This window comes from Lacerta agilis, chromosome 17 (assembly GCF_009819535.1).
Source record: "Lacerta agilis isolate rLacAgi1 chromosome 17, rLacAgi1.pri, whole genome shotgun sequence".
In the NCBI taxonomy this organism is placed as follows: domain Eukaryota; kingdom Metazoa; phylum Chordata; class Lepidosauria; order Squamata; family Lacertidae; genus Lacerta; species Lacerta agilis.
This window is the reverse complement of record NC_046328.1, coordinates 2,939,863-2,967,258: the sequence shown is the minus strand read 5'-3', so window position 1 is coordinate 2,967,258 and position 27,396 is coordinate 2,939,863. Positions and strand designations below refer to the sequence as shown.

Genomic DNA, 27,396 nt, shown 5'->3' with positions numbered 1-27,396 from the left:
CTGAAATAGAAAAGCTCTCCTTCAGGATTTGGTCAACAATGAGAAATAGCCCAGCTCCATTTATGACATTTGCTCTGAGCATCACAGTTTACTGCACTTAAATATTAGGGCTCTTGACTAATTAAATATTAGTTGTCTAATCAAATGAGTTTTAATTGAATACCTAATAAATTAAATGTGCACAATTGTGCATTGGACTAAAACAATAGTTTTTGAACAAAAATGTATAAGGGGTAAGATTTATTTATTTATAAGACTGTTTACATACCACCCTGTTGCAAAACATCAGGGTGATGTACAGCAGTATGGAAACCTTTAAAAGCAGTACAAACCACTCAGTAAAAAACTGGCTACTCAATGAAATTTTAAACAACTGTATCAGCCTATTGGCATTAAAAAGTCTTCAAGAGATGCTTGAAAGTCAAAAGCAAGGATACCTGCTGAATCTCTCCTGAAAGAATTTTCTACAGCATGGGACCAGCATCATTAAATGCTTGATTTCTTGTTGAGGCCATTGTGGCCTCTGTGACACTGGGCACAACCAACAGTGCTCCTCTGGATAATCTCAGTGATCAGGGCATGGGCCAGTGTGCTATAGTGGCCAGAGTGTCCCTGCTCAGCCATGAATCTCACTGGGTGACTTTGACTGTCATTCTAATGAAGAGGAGAACCATGTATGCCACTTTGAGCTCCTTAGAGAAAAAAGTGGGTTATAAATGCAATAAATAAAAATAAAATTATTTAAAAATAAATAAAAAATACCCAAAAATCTCAATGATCAGGTTTAGGCAGTCCTTAGAGTATCTTGGACCCAAGTTGTAAGATCAGCTGGCAAGATCAATGCAAGATTTCTACTGAATTACATCCACCTGCTTGTGCAAAAGGAACTCCAGTTGCACAATGGGACTTCCAGTTTCTACTCTCCAGCCCCCTCTTCTGCTCTGGCAAGACCCCAACTTCCCGAAGCAGATTTGGAGGGCATGCAGGTGGCTGGAATGGGTAGAAACCCCATGGAGGTACTGTGTGCCCACTCCATTGTATCGTTGGATTTCATATACTGTATTTTAGGTAGTGCATATTGCAGCAGCTGCCATTTTAGAAGAGTCATTCCCTTTTATGTGAGAAGAAAGGGCAATTCCTCTTCTAAGAATTTGCAAATTTTTAGAGAAGTATTTACATTTTAAAAAGCGATATTTTGCCGATTAATTGGGGGTTACCTTTGCAGTTGATTAAAAAAGATTTCTAAATAAATTACACCAATTAATTGTTTAACATTGCACACATATGCACACTAACTTTCATTGTAATAGTGTTACATTTAATTCTTGAAACCTGCCAAGTTTCATTAGACTTTGTAAGGAGCCTTTCTCCACCAAATTCTCCACTGATCTCCAAATCATAACTCTGGAAGAGTGGTCATTGCATTATCTTCTCTGCCATGCTACACTTTCAAACAGAGCCGGCCTCGCAATTGGGCAGCAGACATTCTCCCAGGTGGTACCACCACCATTGGTGCCAATTTTGGGCAAGATCGTGTCCATTTTGTGTGAGATCTCACACAATTTTGGGTGAGATCTTACAGAAAATTGGTGCAATCATGCCCTAAATTGGCATCAATGGCAGTACCACTTCTCCGCCAGTGTCAGATGTGGCAGGATGTATAGTGGCAGCCAAACAGACACTGGTGACAGGAGCAGGTGGCTGGTGGCAGGAGTGGCTGTGCAAAGTAGCACTTCTCATTTTGTTTCAAGCAGTAAAACAGGACCTGTTGCCCTTGCTTGCAAGCTGCTTCCTACTTTGAAGAAAATCCTTTGCTGGTCTGCTCATAGAACGTAATAATGAAACATCTTCCAGGACCTTGCTCATCTCTCTTCTTCAGTTCCAGATTTTTGTTTTTGTTTTTTTTAGTGTTGCTCTCAACTTGGTTCCCCCTTTAAAGACACAGTTTATAGCAGTGTGTTGCAGGGGAGGAGGGAGGCACTGTAAGGTTTGCATGATGGTGCCTCACAAGTAACGGAGCAGGAACCCAAACAGTCTTTTGCAGTTTTATTGTGCAAACTATTTACAGTGCAGAGCTACAAACAGCATGTCTGTCTCAGTCGCTGGCAGAATCCGGGAGTGGCCCCTTCTGGCTTCTCCCCCAGCATAAGAACTTTGGCACCCAAGGCTCCTCCTCCCCTCCTTGCGTTTCATCCTTCTGCGCAACTGGGGTGCTGGAAATGGCGTGCCTCCCTCCTGACCAGCCAGGCGAGGTGAGTGCAGGGTCTCAGCAACATCCACAAGCCCTTTCTCCACCAGGCTCCCTGCTTGTCTTTCCTGGCTAGATGAGGCATTGGGGCTCTCAGTGGCATCCCTATGCCCCCTCCCCGCCTGGCTGGTTCCTTCCCTCTCCTCCCCACTGGGTGTGTGGCGGCTTTCCCCGCTGGAAGAGGGGCTGCTGCTGAATTGGCATTGGGGCTCTCTGTATGCTAATGGACCCTCCGTTCCCCTCAGTGGGCCAGGTGGTAGTTCCCTGACAGGCACCAAAAGATTTTCACCAATATAGTAATTGTTGCTTTGTGATTTAATATGGCAGGTGACACAGTTGACCAAGATGCTGGATGCTCTCGTTGAGCAAGAATATGATGACCCTGATGTGCTTGAGTGCTACTTCCTTGAAGCTTTATACTGTTCTTTAGGAGCCTGCCTACTTGAAGCTGGAAGATCAAAATTTGATGACTTTATCAAACGTCTCTCCTCTATGTCAACCGTTAATGATGAGATGACTCTAGCTAAACCAGGGGAGTTGCCAGGTAGGATATAATCAGTCTCATATGACACGGTTTGTTTCTGAAAGGAATTCCTAGGTACTGCAAGTTCACCTGCCTTCTGCAGTTCAGCACGTATCCCACAATGAAAATTTTCCTGCTCCCGCTCCCAAGCTGCTATTAGCACAACTGAGGGGGAAATACAGGCATCTGTATTTCTCCTAGCCTGCCTAATAGCAGCCTCTGAGAGATGAATTAGATTTGAGGAATGACATCAATCCACCTGACCCATGAGGGCATAGGTGGCAACTGTCCAAGGCTTACAGATAGTTCTACTCTATGAGCCAAGAGCTCAGCCTTCCAGGGCCCATGCCTTTTCTGTTTAGCCCAGTGGCACTGAGGGAGTTTCATCTTGGTAATTTTTACCTTCCTTGAACTATGATACGCAGCATAGAGATGGGACTTGGGGGGCTGCTGAGTAAGGACTTCAGTTCTTTGAAGTAAATAAGAAATGTTAATAGACTTTTCAGACAATTGTTTTGTAAAGTAGAACATATTCTGTTTCTGCTTGATTACTTGCTGAAACTGAGACTCCTTCAATGGGAACTTCGTATTCTGCACTGAGTCACATGGCACTGTCTATGGAGCAAGTAGGAAGAGGAACCTGTCTCAGGATAACCCTATAATAATAAAAAAGATTTGTTGCACTTACTATGATATCTTCTCCTCAGTGGATTAAGGTTATGTCCTATCCTTGGAACCACGGGCAGGTGCAATCAGTTTCCAAGGGAAGAAGTAGAGTCCCTGAACCATAATGGCATTCTGCCTGAAACAGGTGCTTTACAGCGGTACTATTGAGAGCATAAAATTCATACTATGGCCAAGGTATACACATACATTTTTTGCCAATCTTTTGGGCCCAATTCCAGTGCTTTCTGATAATTTGGACAATGTTCAGTGTTCAGCATGTTGTTTCTTGGCATCCTATATTGGATGTCTCATTTGCAACATACCTCCAGTAATAATGAATGACTAATCTCTGACCGTAAGTGTGGTCTAAGCTATCACAATTGATTTATCTTCAGGCCAGCTTCCAACTTTATATGACTTCCACTTTGAGGGACTGATAAAAAAGTGGGTGCCTTGGAGCAAATTGGTCCCTGAATATATTCACTCACCCGAGGTGAAATTTATCGATATTCTGGGTAAGTGTGACTAAAGCTTTGCATAATTTAGTGGGAGTAATTAATGTCACCAGTTAATCAATTACAGCTTAAAAACCTACTTATGCCTTGCCCAGTACATGAGAGGCATCTTTACATGGCTTATCGTCATTGATCATCCCTGGGAGGCAGGATCACACGACAACATCTTGTAGCTCTAAGCTGGCTCAGGAGGCTCCACCCCAGTTACTGCCTTGCCTTGCCCAAGTTCAGAGCAGATTCCTTTACTTAGTGTTTCCACCAGCAGTTTCTTCATATCTGTAGCTTTCTTGCTACCTGTTTTTCCTTAGAGCCCCCTCTCACGTTCTGGTGTCCCTCCATCATCATATCGTCATCATCATCTTCTTCTTCTTCTTCTTGTCTTTAGTCTGTCACCTTCAGCCCTTCAATATGATTGGACATGTCCCATATCTGGATGTCTTCCTCCCACTGAACAGAACAAACATTGGTCACTTACCATGAAAGTTCCTCTGATTTGGAGAGTTATCCAGCTTATCCTCATTAGGTAGCATACTACAAATTGGTACAGCTTGGTCTACCCAAATGACCATGGTTTGGCCACCATGTACTTTCATCCACTTCTGCTTCGCCTTCTCAGAGGAGACTTGTGTTATTTTCTTTTAATGCTCCCCCTCCTTAGATTTTGTTTACATGTGCTGTACTCCATTCTGTGCTTGGCAGTGGAGCCTCCTGAGCCAGTCTAGGCATATGAAACATCACCACATGAGACTTGACTTTCCTGGGCTATGGGTGGAGACAACCCATCTCTGGATATCTCCCTAACACTGGGCAGTAAGGGGCCAATGCTCCATTCTAAAACAATGTGTCTAGAAACATTGTTCTTTTATCCTCTAAGCTGCTAGAGGAACAAATGACTCCTGGATCAGACAATGGGTCTTGTGTCTCTAAATGAATTCTGCTACTGGCGTGGTTGTGCATTGAGTATCTATGCAAATCCCTCATTTTAAAGCTGCTTGGTTTTCTTTTGCTCTCTGTATTCCAAGTTAACACACACACTCTTTAGTTCCCACAGTGGACACAACCCGTACAAACTGGCTGCTAGAAAAGATGGTAAAAATCAAACACCCCGTTGTTCTGGTTGGAGAATCTGGAACCTCAAAGACGGCAACAACACAGAACTTTCTTAAGAAACTAAACCAAGACACAAATGTAAGGGTTCAGATTTTATGTAATTAGCCCTACACCTTTACTCCACTTCCAGATAAGGAAAGAAGCTCAGTCTCCTGTTGCAAAAAGGAGAGAAGGAGCAAAAAGCTGAGGGATGAGTATAGGGGACAGATCCTTTGCTACGCAGGTCCCCAGAATCTCTGGTTTACTACATATCCCTTTTTGCCTATATAAGTCATGTCCTATGAGTGTCTACTGACAAACAGCTAGTGTGTTCAGTAAGGTTTATTGCCCTCAGGTAAATGTGAGTAAGTTTGCAGACTTAGTCTGCTCCAGCAATGACTACTGGTATATTTTAGTATTTGATTCAACAATATATCCACTTGGCCTGACATTTTAAGAGAGAGAATGTATAAAAGTCAATAAGATGCTATAAAAAGCAATTTTGAAACTTATTTATTCTGTAAATTGGTACAAATGTGATAATCTTCCACAAATCAAAGAACATTAGAATGATTCAGATTTTGGATTAATGTCCTTTGTTATCTAGAACAAATTTTAGAGAACTTCTGTAAATATAACAAATTAAATCTTATTTTTAAAAAATCCTCTTCTATAGCAGCAGCAGAAGAAGGTTTCCCAAGTTGTCAAACATTGCATTTATCTAATATGACTAATATAACTAAATTGCTTTGTACATTCTTGGCTTATTTGTAGTGTTATTTTTGGTAGTGTTATTTGAAGTGTGAATTTTCTAAACCGTTTTATATTTTTCCAAAATCTACCTGATATCATTGCCCTTGGACTACTCACCCTCTCTCATGCAAACTTACCTCACAAGGGTGCTGCAACTATAAAATGGAAGGTGATAATTTATACCACCCTGAAATCCTTGGAGGAAGGATAGGATAAACATGTAAATAAATAAAAGTAACTAATTTGAGACATTCTCATTACCATAATCTCCTGTAACTTGCCTGTCCACAAAACTGCTCTTTTCGAGAACTGAGTGCTAACACATTTTTGCTGAAAAACTGAAAACTGTTTCAGAAACACTGAAATGCATCTGTAAATCACAATTCCCCAATAAATGGAGAAATACTACTGGGATTGTGTCTACTACCTGAAATTAATATATTCTCTTTAATGATAGAGACACTCTGTTTTAATTTTACTATCACATATATAATCCCTTTTCAGCTTTTTACCTCTGCCTGCTGAGCAGGAAGTCCTTTGCACGAGCCTTCATTTCCCAATAACTCATTTTTAATCTTCCACTTCCAGGTGCTGCTTATCATTAACTTTTCCTCTCGCACTACCTCCATGGATATTCAAAGGAATATGGAAGCAAATGTGGAGAAACGGACCAAAGAGACCTATGGTCCCCCAATGGGAAAGCGCCTCATTGTCTTTATGGATGATATGAACATGCCCAGGGTAAGACTATGCAAGTATGCAAGAGCGTCTCAAGACATTTTTGAGCATTTTTAATGGAGCAAGAGTGGAGCTGATGCTGGGAAGGGAATGCTTTGTATCCTTTGTTTCTGAAGAGGTGCTATTCTGGATCAGACCAAGGGTCAACTATATGCCAAGGGAAGTTCATACAGTGATATTATAGCAATGCCCTGTGGTTTGCCCCCAGCTTCTAGCAAAGGACAATAGTCACTGGAGTACTTGCAATATAAATCATGCTCTGAGTAAGCCCATTAAAGGATATGACTAATTTAGGTCCATTAGACTTGATTTGAGTAGAATTTAGCTGGTTACAACTAATTGTCCAACATGTTTTCTGTTACTTACTCTGATTCAGCCTTCCTTTGCATGGTGCTCTCCAGATGTTTTGGACTGCAGCTCCCATCAACTTCAGCCAGCATGTCCAATGGTCAGAGATGATGGAAGTTATAATGCAGAACATCTGGAAGGTCGGTCTAATCCAGGAGTCAGCAAACTCTTTCAGCAGGGGGCTGGTCCACTGTCCCTCAGACCTTGTGGTGGGCCGGACTATATGGGGGGGTGAACAAATATCCGGCCCAATCGCCTTCTAAATCTGGCCCGCGGATGGTCCAGAAATCAGGGTGTTTTTTCCATGAGTAGAATGTGTGCTTTTATTCAAAATACATCTCTGAGTTATTTGTGCGGAATGGGAATTTGTTCATTCCCCAGCCCCCGGGCCTTAGTTTGCCTACCCATGGTCTAATCCTTCTACAGAACCATCAAAGCTTGCAGCAAACAACTTGGGTGTAAGAGGAAGGTACTGTACTTTCTTGTTGCAGTCATTATTTATTTTCTATCACCTGATAGAAAATGTACCTGGTACATTTGTAAAAGAGAGCCAATGCAACTTAGTGGTCAGATTGTCAGACTAGAGCTTGAGCGACCCAGGTTCTGTTCTCCAGGTGACATTGAGTCTATCATTCTCTCATAGGAGAAAGGGAGGACAGGTGGAAAAACCATGTATGTTGTCCTGAGCTTTTGGAGGTGCTGTGAGATATAAATGTAGTAGTAGTAATAATAAATATTGAATAATAATAGATCACTCTTCAAGGTTTACTAAGCAATTTATCAATTAATTTATCAATTAATTTATCAATTAATTTAGAAATAAAGGAAAAAGAAAAAAAAGGGTTTTTTTTGTCCAGTAGCACCTTAGAGCAGTGTTTTTCAACCTTTTTTGGGCAAGGGCACACTTGTTTTATGAAAAAAATCACGAGGCACACCACCATTAGAAAATGTTAAAAAATTTAACTCTGTGCCTATATTGACTATATATAAAGTAATTCTCTTGAATAGGAATCAAATAAACACAATTTTTCCCACGGCACACCAGGCAACATCTCGCGGCACACTAGTGTGCCGCGGAACAGTGGTTGAAAAACACTGCCTTAGAGACCAACTAAGTTTGTTCTGTCAATTAATTTGTTATTCCTTAGTCTCTTTTTGGAAACAGATTATGATCAAGGCATGCTTACTTCTCTAGGTATGTGAAAATTGAATTTTTCACATATGAACATTTATTCCTTATTGTGAACCTGTGTGAAAAGTAGCAATGTGGAAAAAATATAATTAGTTTGCATCTTAATGCAGATTTCCAAAATTTTGCACTTTTCAAACCAATGCACAAATTGAAACAAGCCTTTCTTTTTAAATTCTCCTTTCCCCAAATTTTGCAAAGCAGTTCATAAGCCAAAGAATGCAAAATAACCCTGTGTATATTACTGAATCAGCATACAAAAATGTATTCTATATTAGGAGACATTAACAAAAATACATTTTCACTTACCATGCCAGGGTTGGCATCCGTCTGTCTCCGGAGGTAATTAAAGAGTGTGCCATCGGGGGTAAAGTCAAACTGCTGGACAGTTACAGTGCCTGCTATGGCTGTAGAGACCAATATGAGAGAGACATATTTTATTGCAGCTGGGGAAGATGAAGGCATCTGGTTTCACTGTTACACATTTACCATGACATTTCTTTTCTCTGCACTCCTCCCAGCAATCATCACTGATGTGGATTCTGAACCTGTCTCCAGGCATTGCAGTTGTCTGCAAAAGATTCCCACACATTGGGGTTAAAGTTGCTGGCCTTCATAGCACATTTGCAGACATCTTTATAACACAGTCGGTCTGCCAATAGGCCTGGTGCCTGAGGGCAGCTCCCTGTAATGCACATCCTTGTGGATTCTGCCATGGGGCAAACTGAATTTAAGACTGCAAAACTTGAGTGAACATCAAAGCCATCAGATTCAGTCATCTGTCATTGACAGGAGATTTATAAATATTGTTGATGGTAGTTGAAAAGAGGGGTATAACTCAAGCTGCTTGTTGGTAGCCCTTCTGTCCTTTGTTTAAGCATGTTAACTTTCTTGTTGTTCAAAGGTTGATGAATATGGTACCCAGCAGCCTATTGCGCTGCTGAAGTTACTCTTAGAGAAAGGCGCCTTGTATGATCGTGGCAAGGAGATGAACTGCAAGTACCTCCGTGACCTTGGCTTCATTGCTGCCATGGGCAAAGCTGGGGGCGGCCGTAATGAAGTTGACCCACGATTCATTTCGCTCTTTAGCGCTTTCAACGTGCCGTTTCCTTCAGAGTCGTCACTGCACTTGATATACGCCTCCATTTTAAAAGGCCATACTTCGGTAATCTGAATTATTTATACAGAGAGATATTGATTAAATTATTGTTGAGAGACCTGCACAGGATTTCAATACATGTTTAAGAATTGCCCTCGAACCTCCCCTGCCCCAGAGTAACGGGCCACTGTCAAAAGTTGCAGCCATCCTGCTGCTGTTTAATCTCTTAGTATAACCTTTGAAAATATCCTCACATTTTCTTCTGTGGTGTAACAGAAAATCTTTTATTGCATTTTCAATGTGGCCACATTCCTAAATAGAAAAATTTAATAAATAATAAATAGTAATAACCCTTCAAGTAATGAAGGCTTAGTGAACTGAAATGCAGAGCTCCTTCTGAATCTTGTTCTGTAGTTCTTGTGAGCTAGCCAGTATGCTGCGGGATGGGGGAGGAAAAAAAATCACATTTGGCTGATAGGAATATTGGCCTGAAGCCTCCATTTGACCTCAGGGACTTCTCATCTGGCTTTCAGCATAAGCCTGGATCTGAAGCCCACCAACCCTTTACTAGACACTTCAGCAGCATTCTCCAGTAGATACAGAGATACAGGTAAAGGATTCAGTGAACCCCTCCTTGCTAGAATGGACTGTAACAAATGGTCTATGAGGGATCAAATATGTCAGCTGCATGCTCTTACTTAAATTGTGGGCGAGGTGCATTGCAAGAGGCAGACTCTGCCAAACACTTGGAATGAGGGGGTTTAGGCATCATGTGGAAATGAATCGGTGGGCAGAGCCAATGCTCTTTTCCCCAGCAATCTTGCTCAAGGCAAAATCTAATCCCATGTTAAAAAATAGACCCCAGTGTCAATTGCCAATGCTGGGTTTACCAAGCTGTGTTTTTAAGAAGCCTTTTCCAAGAAGTCATTACTTTAGAAAATGAATTGTCAGTCACATATAGAGGTCATCAACAAGCATGTATGCATGTGAGATGCAGGAAAGGTGGTCCTAACGTAAGTTGAAAGCATATTTTGTTTGTCGTTTGATGGGAAACATTGCAAGAAACAGTAACCTTTAAAGAAAAACCCTTCTCACAATTGTCTCTTGAAAACACCTCCCCCCATTTGATGTTTGCAGATTTTCAATGAATTTATATCTGCAATTGCTGACAAGATGACAGCCTCTACACTGACACTTTATCAAATGATAGTCCGTGACTTACCACCAACTCCTTCAAAATTCCATTACATTTTTAACCTGCGGGACTTGTCCAGAGTTTACAATGGACTTGTTCAAACAACACCAGAACGGTGAGTGAACAGGCACTTAGCTTTTCGCTGGAATTGTAACAATATTCAAATTGTTCATTCAATTCAAGCATACCAATTCATAAAAAGTTACTCCAAATTGGAAGAAGTGGGATCAGATAAGTTACAAATTCTGCATTTGTGAGAGGCAGCCCACTAAGTCCCATGTTTTGTGTTTGCTGATTTGACCCAGTTTTTGTTTTATTATAGGTTCCAGACAGTCGCACAAATGGTGAGAGTATGGCGGAATGAGTGCCTGCGGGTTTTCCATGACAGGCTAATTAATGAAGTTGACAAAGCTCTGGTGAGTTCTATCCTTTTTACTGCTGATGACTTAATACCCATTTGGCTACTTGAAGACAGCTGTGTGCCACTCTGAAATAAAATCATCAGTTCAAGCAATGCTCTGAATGATGCAGTTATTTTACTTGCATCCAGGGCTTTTTTTCAGCTGGAACTCACAAGATCTCAGTTCTAGCACCTCTCAGGTTGGTTCTGGCACCTCTCAGGTGGGAACCATTGCCATTCTAAGAGAACAAGGGAGGCATTCCTGGTGAGTTTTGGCTCCTCTTTTGCTAGAAAAATAGCACTGCTTGCCTCCCATGAATTTGTAAGAGGGTTGCTCCTACAAAAGACTAGCTTTCAGAACTGAGCTGCGATAACAGAGTAGACACTGGCAGATGGCCAGGTAGTGCCCCATGGACTGTTACTTCTACTGATACAGGAATATTGTTTGTTTTTGCCTTCGTGCTTGAACTGGGAGCCATAGCAGTCATTTCTAAATTCATATCAAACCTTAAAACAGCCTCTCAATCCCTCTGCTAATCCAGAGCCTCCAAAATAGTCACATTCCTAGTGTTCCCCTCACATTTCATACCATAAACACCAAGATGTTCAAAATCCCACAAAAGTAAACATTGTCACCCCGTTAAAGAGCCATGTAAATTAAACCCCCGAATATAGTTCCTATATCTGCAGAGCACACATTAGTTGTAGAATCTCTCCCTTCTGTCACTCCTGCTCTTTCTGCCTCTCTCACAGACTCACAATGTGGAATGTTGCTTGCCATTAAGAATTTACAATTCATTGGCATCAGTACTCAGAGACTTAGCTCAGTGGTGAGCTGCATGCTTTTCATATGGAAGACTCCAGTTTCAGTTCCTGTCACCTTCATTTCAAAGGACTTCTGGTAGCAAAACTGGGGAAGACCTGTGTTTGAAGCCTTGGAGAGCAGTATTGAGTGAATGGCCTGATGAATTATAAAGCAACTTCCCATACACATACCTGTATGTTCTGATTAGGTTCTTGCACAAAACATTCCTTGGGATGAATTCTGCAGACCTTTGTGGGGTTTTTTTTTTAATTAATCATGAGTCCTTGTGAGGCAGAATGAAGAGGACTGGTCCTAAATAAGGAATTGAAAATTTCTTTCTTTCTTATATATTATAAGGTTGAAGGCCATATACAAGCCCTGGTGGAAAGCAATTTCAAAGACGACTTAGAGCATGTTATGAGAGACCCTATACTTTTTGGAGACTTTAGGATGGCCCTAAATGAAAGTGAGCCTCGTGTTTATGAAGATATTCAGGACTATGATGCTGCCAAAGCTCTCTTTCAGGTATAGAGATGAAATTTGTGTGTGTGTGTGTGTATTTTCATTGTAGAAGGTTTGAAGATTTTACTATAGAAAAGGAGATTAAAAGACATATATATGGGATTCTTCCTGCATTTTTTGTGTATGTTACTTGGTTATAACAACTGGATATTTGTTATGTATGCCCTTATCATTAGTATTAATTCACCTTTGGCATGTGAACAGTCACCTGTTGGGTGTGACTATTAGTGCACACCAAAAATAAGTAGCATTCTCTTTTGGCAAAGTGAGAAATTAAGACTACAATTCTATGTGCACTTTGTGTTGTTGTTTAGTCGTGTCCGACTCTTCCTGACCCCATGGACCAGAGCACGCCAGGCACTCCTGTCTTCTACTGCCTCCCACAGTTTGGTCAAACTCATGTTGGTAGCTTTGAGAACACTGTCCAACCATCTCATCCTCTGTCGTCCCCTTCTCCTTGTGCCCTCCATCTTTCCCAACATCAGGGTCTTTTCCAGGGAGTCTTCTCTTTTCACAAGGTGGCCAAAGTATTGGAGCCTCAGCTTCAGGATCTGTCCTTCCAGTGAGCACTCAGAGCTGATTTCCTTAAGAATGGATAGGTTTGATCTTCTTGCAGTCCATGGGACTCTCAAGAGTCTCCTCCAGCACCATAATTCAAAAGCATCAATTCCTTGGCAATCAGCCTTCTTTATGGTCCAGCTCTCACTTCCATACATCGCTACTGGGAAAACCATAGCTTTAACTATACAGACCTTTGTCGGCAGGGTGATGTCTCTGCTTTTTAAGATGCTGTCTAGGTTTGTCATTGCTTTTCTCCCAAGAAGCAGGCGTCTTTTAATTTCATGACTGCTGTCACCATCTGCAGTGATCATGGAACCCAGAAAAGTAAAATCTCTCACTGCCTCCATTTCTTCCCCTTCTATTTGCCAGGAGGTGCCAGGAGTGGCCATGGTCTTAGTTTTTTTGATGTTGAGCTTCAGACGGGGCGTCGCTGGGGGGGCGGTAGGGGCGGTATGCCCCGGGTGACAGGGGAGGGTGGGAGTGACAAGCGGCGGGTGGGGGTGACAAGCGGTGGCCCCTCCCGCCACTCCCACATGCAGCCGCTCCCTCCGTCACCCCGGGAGCACCAGCGCATGGCCGAGCGAGCACCCCGTCCCTGCAGCGCTGCTGCTCCCGGGGTGACCGGCGGTGCGTGGGGAGTGGCAGGAGGGGACGCCGCTTGTCACCCCCACGCGCCGCTGCTCGCTCCGTCGCCCTGGAACGAATGGCGGCACGTGGGGGTGACAAGCGGCGGCCCCTCCCACCACTCCCACGCGCCGCCGCTCCCTCCGTCACCCCGGGAGCAGCAGCGCATGGCCCAACGACGGAGTGCGCCTGCGTGACATTTCATGCAGGCACACTCCGTCGTCGGACCACCGCTTCCGCAGCTCCCTTTTGAGCCGCAGAGGGAAAAGGCAACTAATGTGACGTCACGCCGCCCCGCCCCCGGGACGTGTTTTTTTGCCGCCCCGGGTAGCGCGGAGCCTTACTCTGCCACTGGCTTCAGACCATATTTTGCGCTCTCCTCTTTCACCCTCATTAAGAGGTTCTTTAATTCCTCCTCACTTTCTGCCATCAAGGTTGTATCATCAGCATATCTGAGGTTGTTGATATGTTTTTCCAGCAATCTTAATTCCGGCATATTTGAGATTTTTGCATTGCAGGGGGTTGGACTAAATAACCCTTGGGGTCCTTTCCAACCCTCCAAGTCTATGATTCTATGATAAGGTGCCTGCTAAATCTCTAGTGGCAGAGGGTTCCACAGGACTGGGCCAATCACACAAAATGCTCGATTTCCCAGTGTTGTCAAACTAGCCTCACCAACTCGGGGAACAATCAGCAACATTCCTGCAAATGATCTCTGTGATTAAGCAGGGATATCAGGATTCAGGCAATCCCAGTGTTGCTGTTGTTTAACACCCTGCTCTTTTGGTGTTGAAACCCTTCCACAAGCTCACTCTTTCCGCTTTTCCCTTGCAGGAGATTCTTGAAGAGTACAATGAACTGAATACTAAAATGAACCTGGTGCTGTTTGACGATGCCCTGGAGCATTTGATCCGTGTTCATCGCATCATAAGGATGGATCGTGGTCATGCTTTACTTGTTGGAGTTGGTGGCTCAGGGAAGCAGTCCCTGGCAAGATTAGCGGCTTATACAGCAGGATGCGAGGTTAGTGGGTCATTAGTTTGCTTTTTTATTTAGATGATCACCCTTCCCTGTCCTTGAAGGCTTGAGTTACATACTGGCTTTGAGTTGTACCCAATGCTAGTCCTACTCACAATAGACCCACTGAAGTTAATGTACACTACTAACTTAGATCCATTAATTTCAGTATGTCTGTTCTGAGTACAGCTTAGTTGGATATAAGTACTGTAATTAGTTTTAAAAGCCCTGGGGGGAAAGGCATATCGTCAGCTACCAACTTGCCTAAATGAAATGGCCTTATATCACCCCGGGAGAGACAAAATCAGGTTTTGTTTAACTTCTTAAATAAAGGAATTGCAACTCAAGGGAATGTCCCTACCTGCACTCCACCAATCAGCGCTTCAGGTGAAAATAATACAACTAATTTCATACTTTACTTTTAGGTTTTTGAAATAGTTCTGAGCCGTGGTTATGGAGAAAACAATTTGCGGGAAGATCTTAAAACTTTGTATGTAAAACTTGGGATTGAGAATAAAATAATGATATTCCTATTTACTGATGCTCATGTGGCAGAGGAAGGGTTCTTGGAACTCATCAACAACATGCTAACATCAGGTAATGACAAACTTATGGTGTGACCACACGGGGTACAGGGCTGGACCACCCATGAGACAATGTGAGGCAACAGCCTTGGGTGGCAGGATTTGTAGGGGCATTGCCTGCTGCCGCCACCACAGCCACAGTGGCAGTGGCAGCTGCAAATGCTCCTTGGAGTCTGGAACTGTCACCTCTCCAGCAGACTCTTGGTGAATAGGAGGCACTGCTGGTCTCATCCCACCCTTGTGCCCAAGGTAGATCTTTATTCCCTTCTTGTTCCTGATGTAGATAATTACTCACCTCTTCTTTCCAGGGGGAGGAGCCATTTTGTGGTCACCTCATGTTTCAAAATGTCTTGTGCTGACCCTGATGGTGCAGCCACACTTGGAATAATGTGTATAGTTCTGGTCACCTAACCTCAAAAAAAGCTATTCTAGATTTGGAAAAGGTTCAGAAAAGGGAAACCCAAATGATCCTGGCAATCACAAATTGATAGATTGATGTTGCATTCAGATCCTGCTTGCAGGTTTCCCACAGGTCTCTGGCTGGCCACTGAAAGAACATGAGTTTGTACCAGATGGGCTCTTGGTCTGCTCTCATGTTCTTTAACGTGCTGAGCCTTAATTCTCTACAATTTTCATATTTTACAGAGTGGAGTTTGAGGGTGTGGGGGGCACTGTAGCCATCTGCCTCTGTCCAATGGTAGGAAATCCCACTTGGAAGAAGATGAATGTGCTTTGCATCACATAAAATAATCATAGTCATTATGCATAATAATCTGAAGTTTATTGGGTGAGATAACCCAGACAGGAGATTGCTGAAGGTGGTAGGGTGGGCGGGATGTTCACCATGAAGTAGTAGCTTCTTTTACCTTATCTTCATTTAATAGGAATGGTGCCAGCCCTATTCCCAGATGATGAAAGAGACAATATTTTAAATCAGATTACAGTTGAAGCAATGAAAGCTGGAGCTGCCCCAGCCAAAGAAAGCGTCTGGCAGTACTTTGTAAACAAGAGTGCCAACAACCTCCATATTGTCCTTGGGATGTCCCCAGTTGGTGAGACACTGAGAACACGTTGCCGAAATTTTCCAGGTATGTATGTATGTATGGATGGATGGATGGATGGATGTTAACAGGTATCCCCTCTCTGCCCCTGGGATGCAGATAAATGAAACTGAAAAGTGGGTGTATGTGCATTAGCTTAGTTTTCATAAGTGGAGAGCAATGGTTTTGAATCTCTGTTCTGTTGAACTTTGAGGTTATTATTACTATATTTTAAAATTATTGGTCATTTTTCCTTCCCAAGGTATCTCAAAGTGGCTTACAATATAAAAACAAGCACATGCATTGAAACTGGTACAAAAGGGGGGAGGGGGACAAATAAAAAAACTAACAGATTTTTTAAAGCCAAGATTAAAACATTCCACTCACTTGAGCCCACTGATTATTAAGGACCAAAGGCCTGGCAAAAAAGAAATGTTTTTGCCTGACACCTAAAGAAAGTAGATAAGAATCCCTGAAAAGCAGATAACTACAACTACTCGTTTTCTCCTGCAGTGTGCAATCATGGGACAGTGTTGGCTATGTTTTAGAGCAAACTTTTCCAAACTTTGATCCTCAGATCATGTTGAATTACAAAGCACATCATCCTTGACCATTAGTCATGCTTGCTGGGGCTGAGGAAGTTGTAGTTCAGCAATGTCTTGACCCAAGGTGGAGAGAGGCTGCTTTAGAGTGTGATTTTAGGGTTCACAAGGCAACAGTGAAGCCTAAGAAGCCTGGCCAGTTTCTGTGTCTTAGAAAATTACCCAGGATCCTCAGCAATATACAGTGTCATCATGTGGCAGGAACACAGGAATTCTTTGGAAGCTAAGGCAACATGAAAGGAATTCCTTGAAGGTAGAAAGTTTGAAAGCCCAAGGTATAGAAGATTGAGTTCCACAGAAAACTTTTGAGGCAAGCCTATAAACCAGTGCATTTAATGGGCATAATTTAATTTGCCTGCATCAGGCTTGCCACTGACACAGGGTGGTATTGAGGCAACAGTGATTTTGGCAAATGGTAGTATAGCTATGACACAGAGTAAAGAGGTAAGAGGAGGAAGAACTGGGGGAGGGAAAAGACCGACTTGCTGCCCTGCATCACTAGTATTAACCTTGTTATTTCTCTTCAAAGGTCTTGTCAATAACACTGGGATCGACTGGTTCTTGCCCTGGCCACCTCAGGCTCTAGATGCCGTTGCTAAGTTCTTTTTGGGTATGTAAACATTTTTGAAGCAAGAGACTAATGTGCATGTAATTGAAGGAAACATATTCTTCCCCGTGCCTTAATTTCCCCCTTCCTTTACTGTTTTCCTATTCCTTGTTTAACTTATGACCTGCCAAACCTCTTCTTACCTCTTCTCCCATTGCTGTTACCTATGGAGGAAAGAAGCAAATACCCTTCCCTTTGTTTTCTGTGAGGCCAAAAGCAGCTTGGGGTGGAGAGGCACTTGATTTTGGAGTTGAAAAACTGGAAGAGAATAAAGGGTTAAGACACCTTATCTTCCACCCATGCCCCACTAGTCTCCTTCTATTGGAGATTGCAGCCTGAGAAGCTACATTAATTAAAGAAAAAAGAAAACACAAGTGGAGGGAACTTGTTGTTGTTGTTGTTTAGTCGTGTCCGACTCTTCCTGACCCCATGGACCAGAGCACACCAGGCACTCCTGTCTTCTACTGCCTCCCACAGTTTGGTCAAACTCATGTTGGTAGCTTTGAGAACACTGTCCAACCATCTCGTCCTCTGTCGCCCCCTTCTCCTTGTGCCCTCAATCTTTCCCAACATCAGGGTCTTTTCCAGGGAGTCTTCTCTTTTCACAAGGTGGCCAAAGTATTGGAGCCTCAGCTTCAGGAAGGTGAGAACTCAGGGCTGATTTCCTTAAGAACGGATAGGTTTGATCTTATTGCTGTCCATGGGACTTTCAAGAGCAGGGGTAGGCAACCTAAGGCCCAGGGGCCAGATCTGGCCCAATTGCCTTCTCAATCCAGCCTGGACAGTCCAGGAATCAGTGTATTTTTACATGAGTAGAATGTGTCCTTTTATTTAAAATGCATCTCTGGGTTATTTGTGGGGCATAGGAATTCATTCATCCCCCCCCCCAAAATAGTCCAGCCCACCACATGGTCTGAGGGATGGTGGACTGGCCCATGGCTGAAAAAGGTTGCTGACCCCTGCTCAAGAGTCTCCTCCAGCACCAGAATTCAAAAGCATCAATTCTTCGGCAATCAGTCTTCTTTATGGTCCAGCTCTCACTTCCATACATCACTACTGGGAAAACCATAGCTTTAACTATACGGACCTTTGTTGGCAGGGTGATTAATTGTGTGGGTTCATCTTAAGTGAAATGCACCTTTGATATGACAGAGACTAGCATTTCTTAATTTCTTTGAGCCAGAAAGATCAATAACAACTTGTGTGTCTCTCTGCTGTGTTTGTGTGTTGCAACACTGACCTCCAGCATCTACTCTGTTAGCCTTCTGTAGGCTACTTTGGGGGTAAGCATGTTTTTTCTCTCTTTCCCAGGGAGCAATCCACTGATCCCATCTGAAAAAACTGAGGCAGTCATTGAACACAGTGTCATGGTCCACGGTTCAGTAGGGCTCTACAGCAAAAGATTTCAGCAGAAACTCAGACGGAGCAACTATGTCACCCCCAAAAATTATCTTGATTTCATCAACACCTACTGCAAACTGCTGGATGAAAAGAATCAGTTCATTTGGGGTAACATCTGTGTTCTTAAGAAGTTTTGCAAATCTCATACAAAATATTGTGCAATGTCAGTTCTGTGCATGGCCTAAGGCTGCAGTCATAACTGCATTAACTTGGGAGTAAGCTTCATTGAATTCAGTAGGATTGTGCTGTAAATTAAGAGCAAATACATTGTTTTACATCTTTAAGACAACATTTCTCCTCCTCTTTCCCAAAGCTCAGTGCAAACGACTGGAGGGTGGTTTAGACAAACTTAAAGAAGCTACAATTCAGCTGGATGAGCTCAATCTGAAGCTTGCTGAGCAAAGGATTGTGCTGGCAGAGAAATCAGCAGCCTGTGAAGCCTTGTTACAGGAGATTGCAACTAACACAGCAATTGGCAAGTGTTTCTTACAGTCATAATTCACTCAGGTTTAGAGGACTTACCCCACAAACTAAACTGGGCTCTCTTGGGTGGCTCTCTTTTTATTCATTTTTATGCCCTGGCAGATCATAGGCTGCTAAGCCTAGTGATTCTCATGTGCTGAGCCAATTTAGGATTGTGTTTTCTATTATTGCATCTTTCTAAATTTGCAAAGATGGATCAAGTCCCAAAGAATTTCTTGCTCTTTTGATTTTTGGTTGTTTCATGCTGGAATTATAATATTATAATATTTCAACTGCATTTCTTTTTAATTGAGCTGCTTCAACAGTGGGGAGAGGAAGAATCATCCAGTACATTTAGGAAGAACCCTAACTCAATTTACCAGTAACCTTTCATTAGAGGAGTTAAATTCATGAGTCAAGAAAACCAACTGAAACTGTAACACTTCCTTCCTTGCATGGCACACTGTGGTCTGAACTGATGAAGAAGAAAACATTGCAAGGACATTATTTGAAATAATCTCTATCAAATTCATCTGAATAACACACCCCACACTGTAGTGTTGTTACATGATTCTCCTCTCTCCCACAACTGAAGAAATGGTTTTAGAAAAGCCACAATTGGAACAGTGGCGTTGCAGCAGGGGTGGGGGGTGGGGGGCCATGTCTGGGGGGGTGACAAGAAGGCACCCTGCAGGGGCTCGCCCCACCGCGCCAGCGTGATCAGCCATTGCGCTGCCACAGCCACATGTGGAGGATCCTCTGTTCGCAGCTGCAGCCACGAGCAGAGGATCCCGGCACCGTCTGTACGGTGCTGGAGTGCCACCGGCGGCAAACCGCGATGTACAGCGCATGTGTGGCATTGCTCCATACGCCGCATGCATCATATGTAGTGACGCCACACATGCACCCTACGTAGCGGCGCCCCGCGCCGGGTGTCACAGCGCCTTTGTTCACCCCTGCATTGGAATTCAAATGTTGTTGGACTACAACCCTGAAATGCCAAAAGCTTCCCCTTGCCTGCGTCTCTCCCTGCCTCTCTCACACACACTCATGCACGTATTTTGAATATTTCCTTCCCTACCTTCTTGTTGTTTATGTTTATGTCGTTTAGTCGTGCCCGACTCTTCGTGACACCATGGACCAGAGCACGCCAGGCACTCCTGACTTCCACTGCCTCCCGCAGTTTGGTCAGACTCACGTTGGTAGCTTTGAGAACACTGTCCAACCATCTCGTCCTCTGTTGTCCCCTTCTCCTTGTGTTCTCAATCTTTCCCAACATCAGGGTCTTTTCCAGGGAGTCTTCTCTTCTCATGAGGTGGCCAAAGTATTGGAGCCTCAGCTTCAGGATCTGTCCTTCCAGTGAGAACTCAGGGCTGATTTCCTTAAGAATGGATAGGTTTGATCTTCTTGCAGTCCATGGGACTCTCAAGAGTCTCCTCCAGCACCAGAATTCAGAAGCATCAATTCTTCGGCGATCAGACTTCTTTATGGTCCAGCTCTCACTTCCATACATCGCTACTGGGAAAACCATAGCTTTAACTATACGGACCTTTGTCGGTAAGGTGATGTCTCTGCTTTTTAAGATGCTGTCTAGGTTTGTCATTGCTTTTCTCCCAAGAAGCAGGCATCTTTTAATTTCGTGACTGCTGTCACCATCTGCGGTGATCATGGAACCCAAGAAAGTAAAATCTCTCACTGCCTCCATTTCCTCCCCTTCTGTTTGCCAGGAGGTGATGGGACCAGTGGCCATGATCTTAATTTTTTTGATGTTGAGCTTCAGACCATATTTTGCGCTCTCCTCTTTCACCCTCATTAAGAGGTTCTTTAATTCCTCACTTTCTGTCATCAAGGTTGTGTCATCAGCATATCTGAGGTTGTAGATATTTCTTCCGGCAATCTTAATTCCGGTTTGGGATTCCAGTCCAGCTTTTTGCATGATGGATTCTGCATATAAGTTAAATAAGCAGGGAGACAATATACAGCCTTGTCGTACTCCTTTTCCAATTTTGAGCCAATCAGTTGTTCTATATCCAGTTCTAACTGTAGCTTCTTGTCCCACATAGAGATTTCTCAGGAGACAGATGAGGTGATCAGACACTCCCATTTCTTTAAGGACTTGCCATAGTTTGCTGTGGTGGACCCAGTCAAAAGCTTTTGCGTAGTCAATGAAGCAGAAGTAAATGTTTTTCTGGAACTCTCTAGCTTTCTCCATAATCCAGCACATGTTTGCAATTTGGTCTCTGGTTCCTCTGCCCCTTCGAAATCCAGCTTGCACTTCTGGGAGTTCTCGGTCCACGTACTGCTTAAGCCTGCCTTGTAGAATTTTAAGCATAATCTTGCTAGCATGTGAAATGAGCGCAATTGTGCGGTAGTTGGAGCATTCTGTGGCACTGCCCTTCTTTGGGATTGGGATGTAGACTGATCTTCTCCAATCCTCTGGCCACTGCTGAGTTTTCCAAACTTGCTGGCATATTGAGTGTAGCACCTTAACAGCATCATCTTTTAAAATTTTAAATACTTCAGCTGTAATATAATCACTTCCACTGGCCTTGTTATTAGCAGTGCTTTCTAAGGCCCATTTGACTTCACTCTCCAGGATGTCTGGCTCAAGGTCAGCAACCACACTACCTGGGGTGTACGAGACCTCCATATCTTTCTGGTATAATTCCTCTGTGTATTCTTGCCACCTCTTCTTGATGTCTTCTGCTTCTGTTAGGTCCTTTCCACTTTTGTCCTTTATTATGGTAATGTTCGTGCGAAATGTTCCTTTCATATCTCCAATTTTCTTGAACAGATCTCTGGTTTTCCCCATTCTGTTGTTTTCCTCTATTTCTTTGCATTGCTCATTTAAGAAGGCCCTCTTCTCTCTCCTTGCTATTTTTTGGAAATCTGCATTCAATTTCCTGTATCTTTCACTATCTCCCTCGCATTTTGCTTGCCTTCTCTTCCCCGCTATTTGTAAGGCCTCGTTGGACAGCCAATTTGCTTTCTTGCATTTCCTTTTCATTGGGATGGTTTTCGTTGCTGCCTCCTGTATAATGTTACGAGCCTCCATCCATAGTTCTTCAGGCACTCTTTCCACCAAATCTAAATCCTTAAACCTGTTCCTCACTTCCACTGTGTATTCATAAGGGATTTTATTTAGATTGTGTCTTTCCTAATTTCTTCAGTTTAAGCAAGAATTTTGCTATAAGAAGCTGATTATCTGAGCCACAGTCAGCTCCAGGGCTTGTTTTTGCTGACTATATAGAGCAGAGAATATAATCAATCGGATTTCATGCTGCCCATCTGGTGATGTCCATGTGTAGAGTCGTCTCTTGTGTTGTTGGAAAAGAGTGTTTCTGATGACCAGCTTGTTCTCTTGACAGAACTCTATTAGCCTTTGCCCTGCTTTGTTTTGAACTCCCAAGGACAAACTTGCCAGTTGTTCCTTTTATCTCTTGACTCCCTACTTTAGCATTCCAGTCCCCTATAATGAGAAGAACATCATTCTTTGGTGTCATTTCTAGAAGGTGTTGTAAGTCTTCATAGAATTGGTCAATTACAATTTCTTCAGCACTGGTAGTTGGTGCATAGACTTGGATTACTGTGATGTTAAAAGGTCTGCCTTGGATTCATATCTAGATCATTCTATCATTTTTGAGGTTGCATCCCAGCACAGCTTTTGCCACTCTTTTGCTGACTATGAGGGCCACTCCATTTCTTATACAGGATTCTTGCCTACAGTAGTGAATATGATGGTCACCTGAACTGAATTCGCCCATTCCCGTCCATTTTAGTTCACTGATGCCCAGGATGTCGATATTTATTCTTTCCATCTCATTTTTGACCACATCCAGCTTACCAAGGTTCATGGTTCTTACATTCCAGGTACCTATGCAATATTTTTCTTTACAGCATTGGATTTTCCTTTCGCTTCCAGGCATATCCGCAACTGAGTGACCTTTCAGCTTTGGCCCAGCCGCTTCATCAGCTCTGAATCTACTTGTACTTGTCCACTGCTCTTCCTCAGTAGCATGTTGGATGCCTTCTGACCTGAGGGGCTCATCTTCCAGCATCATAACTTTTGTATGCCTGTTGTCTTTGTCCATGTAGTTTTCTTGGCAGGGATACTGGAGTGGCTTGCCAGTTCCTGCTCCAGGTGGATCACTTTTAGTCAAAACTTTGCACTATGACCTGTCCATCTTGGGTGGCCCTGCACAGCATAGCTCATAGCTTCTCTAGCCCCTTCACCATGACAAGGCAGTGATCCATGAAGGAGCCCTACCTTCTTACGCATAGTTTATAATCCATCCAGTATTTCATTATTCCTCTCAGTTAAAGGATTATTGTGTGCTGGCATGAAGCTGGAGAGGCTAGAGGGAAGTGGTCACAGTCCCCCAGCCTTTCTTCCCAAGCTTCCTGTCTGAGATCAGAGCAGTGTGTGTCCTGTGGCCTATCATGAACAACTCATCCTGTTGCCAGTGTTGAAATAAGATTCATTTGCTAATCCAGTTAACTTCTGTATGTGGAGTGGTGGGGAGGCGCCTTCCAGTCCTTTGCTTCAGGCAGCATGATGTCTGTCTTGGGCTACCCGAGGACTTGCACTGCTTTCAGCAATACTGCTGTAGTAAAAGTGCATTGTAAAAATGCATCAGTATTGTAGCAATGTTGAAGAAGCTGGTGCCCGTTCTGAGGAGTAATTTTTGCAATCGTCCCTGTCCTACATATTAGCTGAGGAGAAGAAAAAGCTGGCTGTGGAAAAAGCCATGGAAATAGAAGAGCAGAACAAAGTCATTGCAGTGGAGAAGAAGGACGCCGAGACAGCCCTGGCAGAAGCCATGCCCATCTTGGAGGCTGCAAAACTAGAACTTCAGAAGCTTGACAAATCTGATGTCACTGAGATCAGGTACTTGAACGGCAGCCATCCTGGCATAGGAAATGACTTTACACAGAAATGTCCATTGCTCATCATGAGTGCTCACACCAGCTTGAATACCAATTTTGTATCCATATTGCACCTATTTAAAGTTTGCTTACCATCTGTTTCCAATCACATTGTAGGAGACAATCTGTACAGTTGAGTTATGTCCTCTCCTTGGGGACAGAGGACTAGTTGCCTTCAGTAGCTAAAGGAGAGGCAGATTACACACGGCCCTCCAGCTCACCGGCTGCCTGCAACTCACCAGCAACTAGGGGCATGCGGTTTTCTTGGGGTTTTCTCTCCCTGCACTCTCTTTTCCAATACATTTATTTTTGTGTCTAGGTCAGGGGTTGGGGGTGGAATTAACCTGTGGCTCTCTCTACTCCCAGCACTAGTCAGCATGACCAATAAGCCAGGAATGATAAGAGCTATAGTCAAGAAGCATCTGAAGGGCCACAGGTTAACCACTCTTGGTCTAGGCTGCTGAACCCAAGCTCTATCCTTCACATTTAAATATTTTAATTCCTGTTACTTTTTGCAGGAATGTTATCAGATTCTCATCTTTGGCAGGTGGGAGGAAGGCAGAGAGCTTTCCCCTCCTTTCCTGTCAGTTTGATGGGTAAGCCAGCCTTGTTAAAACCACACATGACATGTGGGGTTTCTGGAAAATGAAGGAACAAAAGACATGAAAACATAAGCACAAAGAATTTGACTAGAGTTCTTTGCAGGCTGTCAAAGAGTGTGTCCAGTTGGTCTGTGCTACTCAGAGGCAGGCTTGAGCTCCCCCTTGACCATTCCCAGCCTAGCCCAGTGTAGCTCAGTTAAGGTCTTCTGAGACTCGATATTTCAAGGAGGGAGAAAATCTGTAAGCAATTGGCTGGATAGTTCCACTGGTAAAAGCATGAGGCTTTTAATCTCAGAGTTGTGGGTTTGAGCCCCACATTGGGCAAAAAGATTTCTGCATTGCAGGGGGCTCGATTAGATGACCCTAGGGGTTCCTTCCAACTCTGAAGTTCTGTGATCTATTATATATGAGTATTGTTTGCCCTAATATTTATTTTTGCATTTCAGGTCCTTTGCTAAGCCCCCTAAGCAGGTGCAGACTGTGTGCGAGTGCATCCTTATCATGAGAGGCTACAAAGAACTCAACTGGAAGACAGCCAAAGGAATGATGTCAGAGGCCAACTTCCTACGCTCCCTTATGGAAATAGATTTTGATTCGATTAATCAGAGTCAAGTGAAATCTGTCCGAGGTATATTGCTAAGTGGCAGAATTAATTGTACCCTTGAAACTGCATTCCACAGTCTGATACTGCAAATGTCACACAGTCTTCTTTTCAGGGATTCATATATTTAAGGAAAAAGGTCCATAGTTGTATATGGCACCTTTTGTTTCTCAAAGTCAGGGCTGGTTCTTGGGGCAGCCCAGGTCATAGCAAACTTGCCTTGACACTTAGCTGCACCCCACAGGGTTATTGGTAATGGAAGAACCTCTGGGAGGGGAAAGCAGTCCACCAGAAACAGGTACTGGTGATTCCCCCTCCCCTTCTTCTCCAGTTGACTGTCCCCCATGCCTAGAGCCATTTGAAACCAGCTTCCATGTGGATAGGGAGGGAGCAAACTACTCTTGCTACAGCTATGCTGGTTTTATTTTAGGTGTGTGGCTTTAATGTATCCACTGTGTTCTATAAATCAGGGATGGCGAGCCTCCATATGCTGTTGGACCCCAGTTCCTGTCAGCCCCAGCCAGCTTAACCAATGGGCAGGGATGATGGGAGTCTGTCACAGTCCTGACAGGAGTGAGTGAGGAATTAACTCTTTGTTTTCAAAAGTATAAGATAGGAAAAGGCATGTCCATCAGTCCTACATCTCTCAGCTACTCTTAGGTGTGCATCTGATGTGGCAGTTGATGCAACAGAGAGGCTCTGCCCCTAACCTCACTTTATGTATCCCCCACACCTGAGCTATGTGCAAGCAGGCAAAGACTAGGCCTGCATGTAACCTTCTGTTCCTCCCACTTCAATCCTCTTCTGGTCCTGGGAAATAAGTGTTTTAGCCTTAAAACTGTAAATTAACTCTGACATTTTAAATTGGAGGGCTGCTAAAGAACTTGAACACAACCTTTGAAGAAATGGAAGTTGTCAGCAGAGCCGGTTTAGGGATGCTGAAATTTGTGGATGCTGTTATGAGCTACTGTGATGTAGCTAAGGAGGTCAAGCCAAAGAGAGAAAAGGTACAAGGGGAAAACATGGAAGTGCCAGTGAACAGAATGAGGGCCAGGCTAAATGTGACTTGGGAGGAGAGATAGAGGAGGAATTTGATTCAGTTTGCACTTCAAGGCAAACATACCTAATTTGCATTTTCTATAACAATATGCAAACCAAATCACAGCCATACTTTGAAATTTGCACTTCTCCAAAGTTTCCATTGCAATTTTCCTTTCCCTTGCCTCACTCCACACAAATAGAATGACCTTCTTTTCATGGTGCTCTGTAATGCCTATTGTTACTGGCTGCCCCAATCTCTTCTGAGTGATGCAAAATTCCAAAGATCTAGATACTTAATCAGGGTTTGTGTTTGTGTTGGATAATTAAGCATAAGGAAGACTGTAGTGTCTTTATGATTTATTGTTCACTTACACATATTGATAGCTAAAGTCTTGATGGAGAGAAGGTTCCAAGCATCACATCTCAAGAGAGGCTTGCTCCCCATAGCAGCACAGCATTGGATTCAAAGACAACCAAAACACCATCTTTGTGCCTCCTCCACACAACCTCTCTCTCTGTCATTCTGCATGGCACATGGCCCCACCTTTCTACTTTCCCAAAGCTTTTGCTAAAACATAACCTGATCCCCGTACAAAAGGACACTTTCTTTCTGTGGTGACATCACACCTCATGTAACCTGGGCAACCTCCCCCTCCCAACTCTGCTATTGCCTTTTGCTACGTAACACACAGCTGGGGGACGGAACCCAACCCCCCTCCTTGTCTGAGACTGAATGTCCCAACTTTTGTCAGTGTAATGACTCTGCCATCACTTGTTTTGTTCTTTGATAGCACCTCTCTCAACTAATCTCCTGAGGAAGCTGTCTTGACTTATTTTTTAGGCCTTGCTAAATCCATTGATCCAACCCCACATTTACTAATTTCAGAAATTATGGGGAGCATCAAGGAATTTTAGGGGACCTGCAAAGCCATAACAATATTTTATGGATTACATTAACCTATTATTATTGTGAAATGCATGCTGCAGTTTGTCTTAGCAGCCCCGCACCCCAGTTTTTCAGTGATGGGCAGATCAGATGTTTTTAAAAGAGATGCTTCCCATGATTCCTTCTGAGCTTGCTATGCTAGTGAAGCGGCCTCCCCCCAAACTCCATATCCTGCTATTTTCATGCCCTTCCAGCTGTACAGACAGCTCACCTGGAAGAGGCAGGCATCAAAGTGCTGAAAGTTGGAGAAACTATTGGATGTGGTTAGGGGCAGATTGTCCACATGGAAATC

At 43.4% G+C, this 27,396-nt stretch overlaps 1 protein-coding gene across 1 annotated transcript in view; it reads left to right on the top strand.

The window, feature by feature from the left end:
• DNAH10 (dynein axonemal heavy chain 10) overlaps positions 1-27,396 on the top strand; it is a 110,466-nt gene that overhangs the window by 59,223 nt on the left and 23,847 nt on the right. Inside the window, 17 exon segments of the mRNA XM_033136386.1 lie at positions 2,576-2,792; positions 3,833-3,952; positions 4,995-5,140; positions 6,383-6,535; positions 8,974-9,234; positions 10,306-10,478; positions 10,686-10,779; positions 11,926-12,093; positions 14,110-14,298; positions 14,718-14,889; positions 15,761-15,964; positions 17,048-17,128; positions 18,437-18,634; positions 18,840-19,001; positions 23,702-23,876; positions 24,963-25,144; positions 25,988-26,124. Coding sequence (XP_032992277.1) covers positions 2,576-2,792; positions 3,833-3,952; positions 4,995-5,140; positions 6,383-6,535; positions 8,974-9,234; positions 10,306-10,478; positions 10,686-10,779; positions 11,926-12,093; positions 14,110-14,298; positions 14,718-14,889; positions 15,761-15,964; positions 17,048-17,128; positions 18,437-18,634; positions 18,840-19,001; positions 23,702-23,876; positions 24,963-25,144; positions 25,988-26,124 — 2,832 coding nt within the window.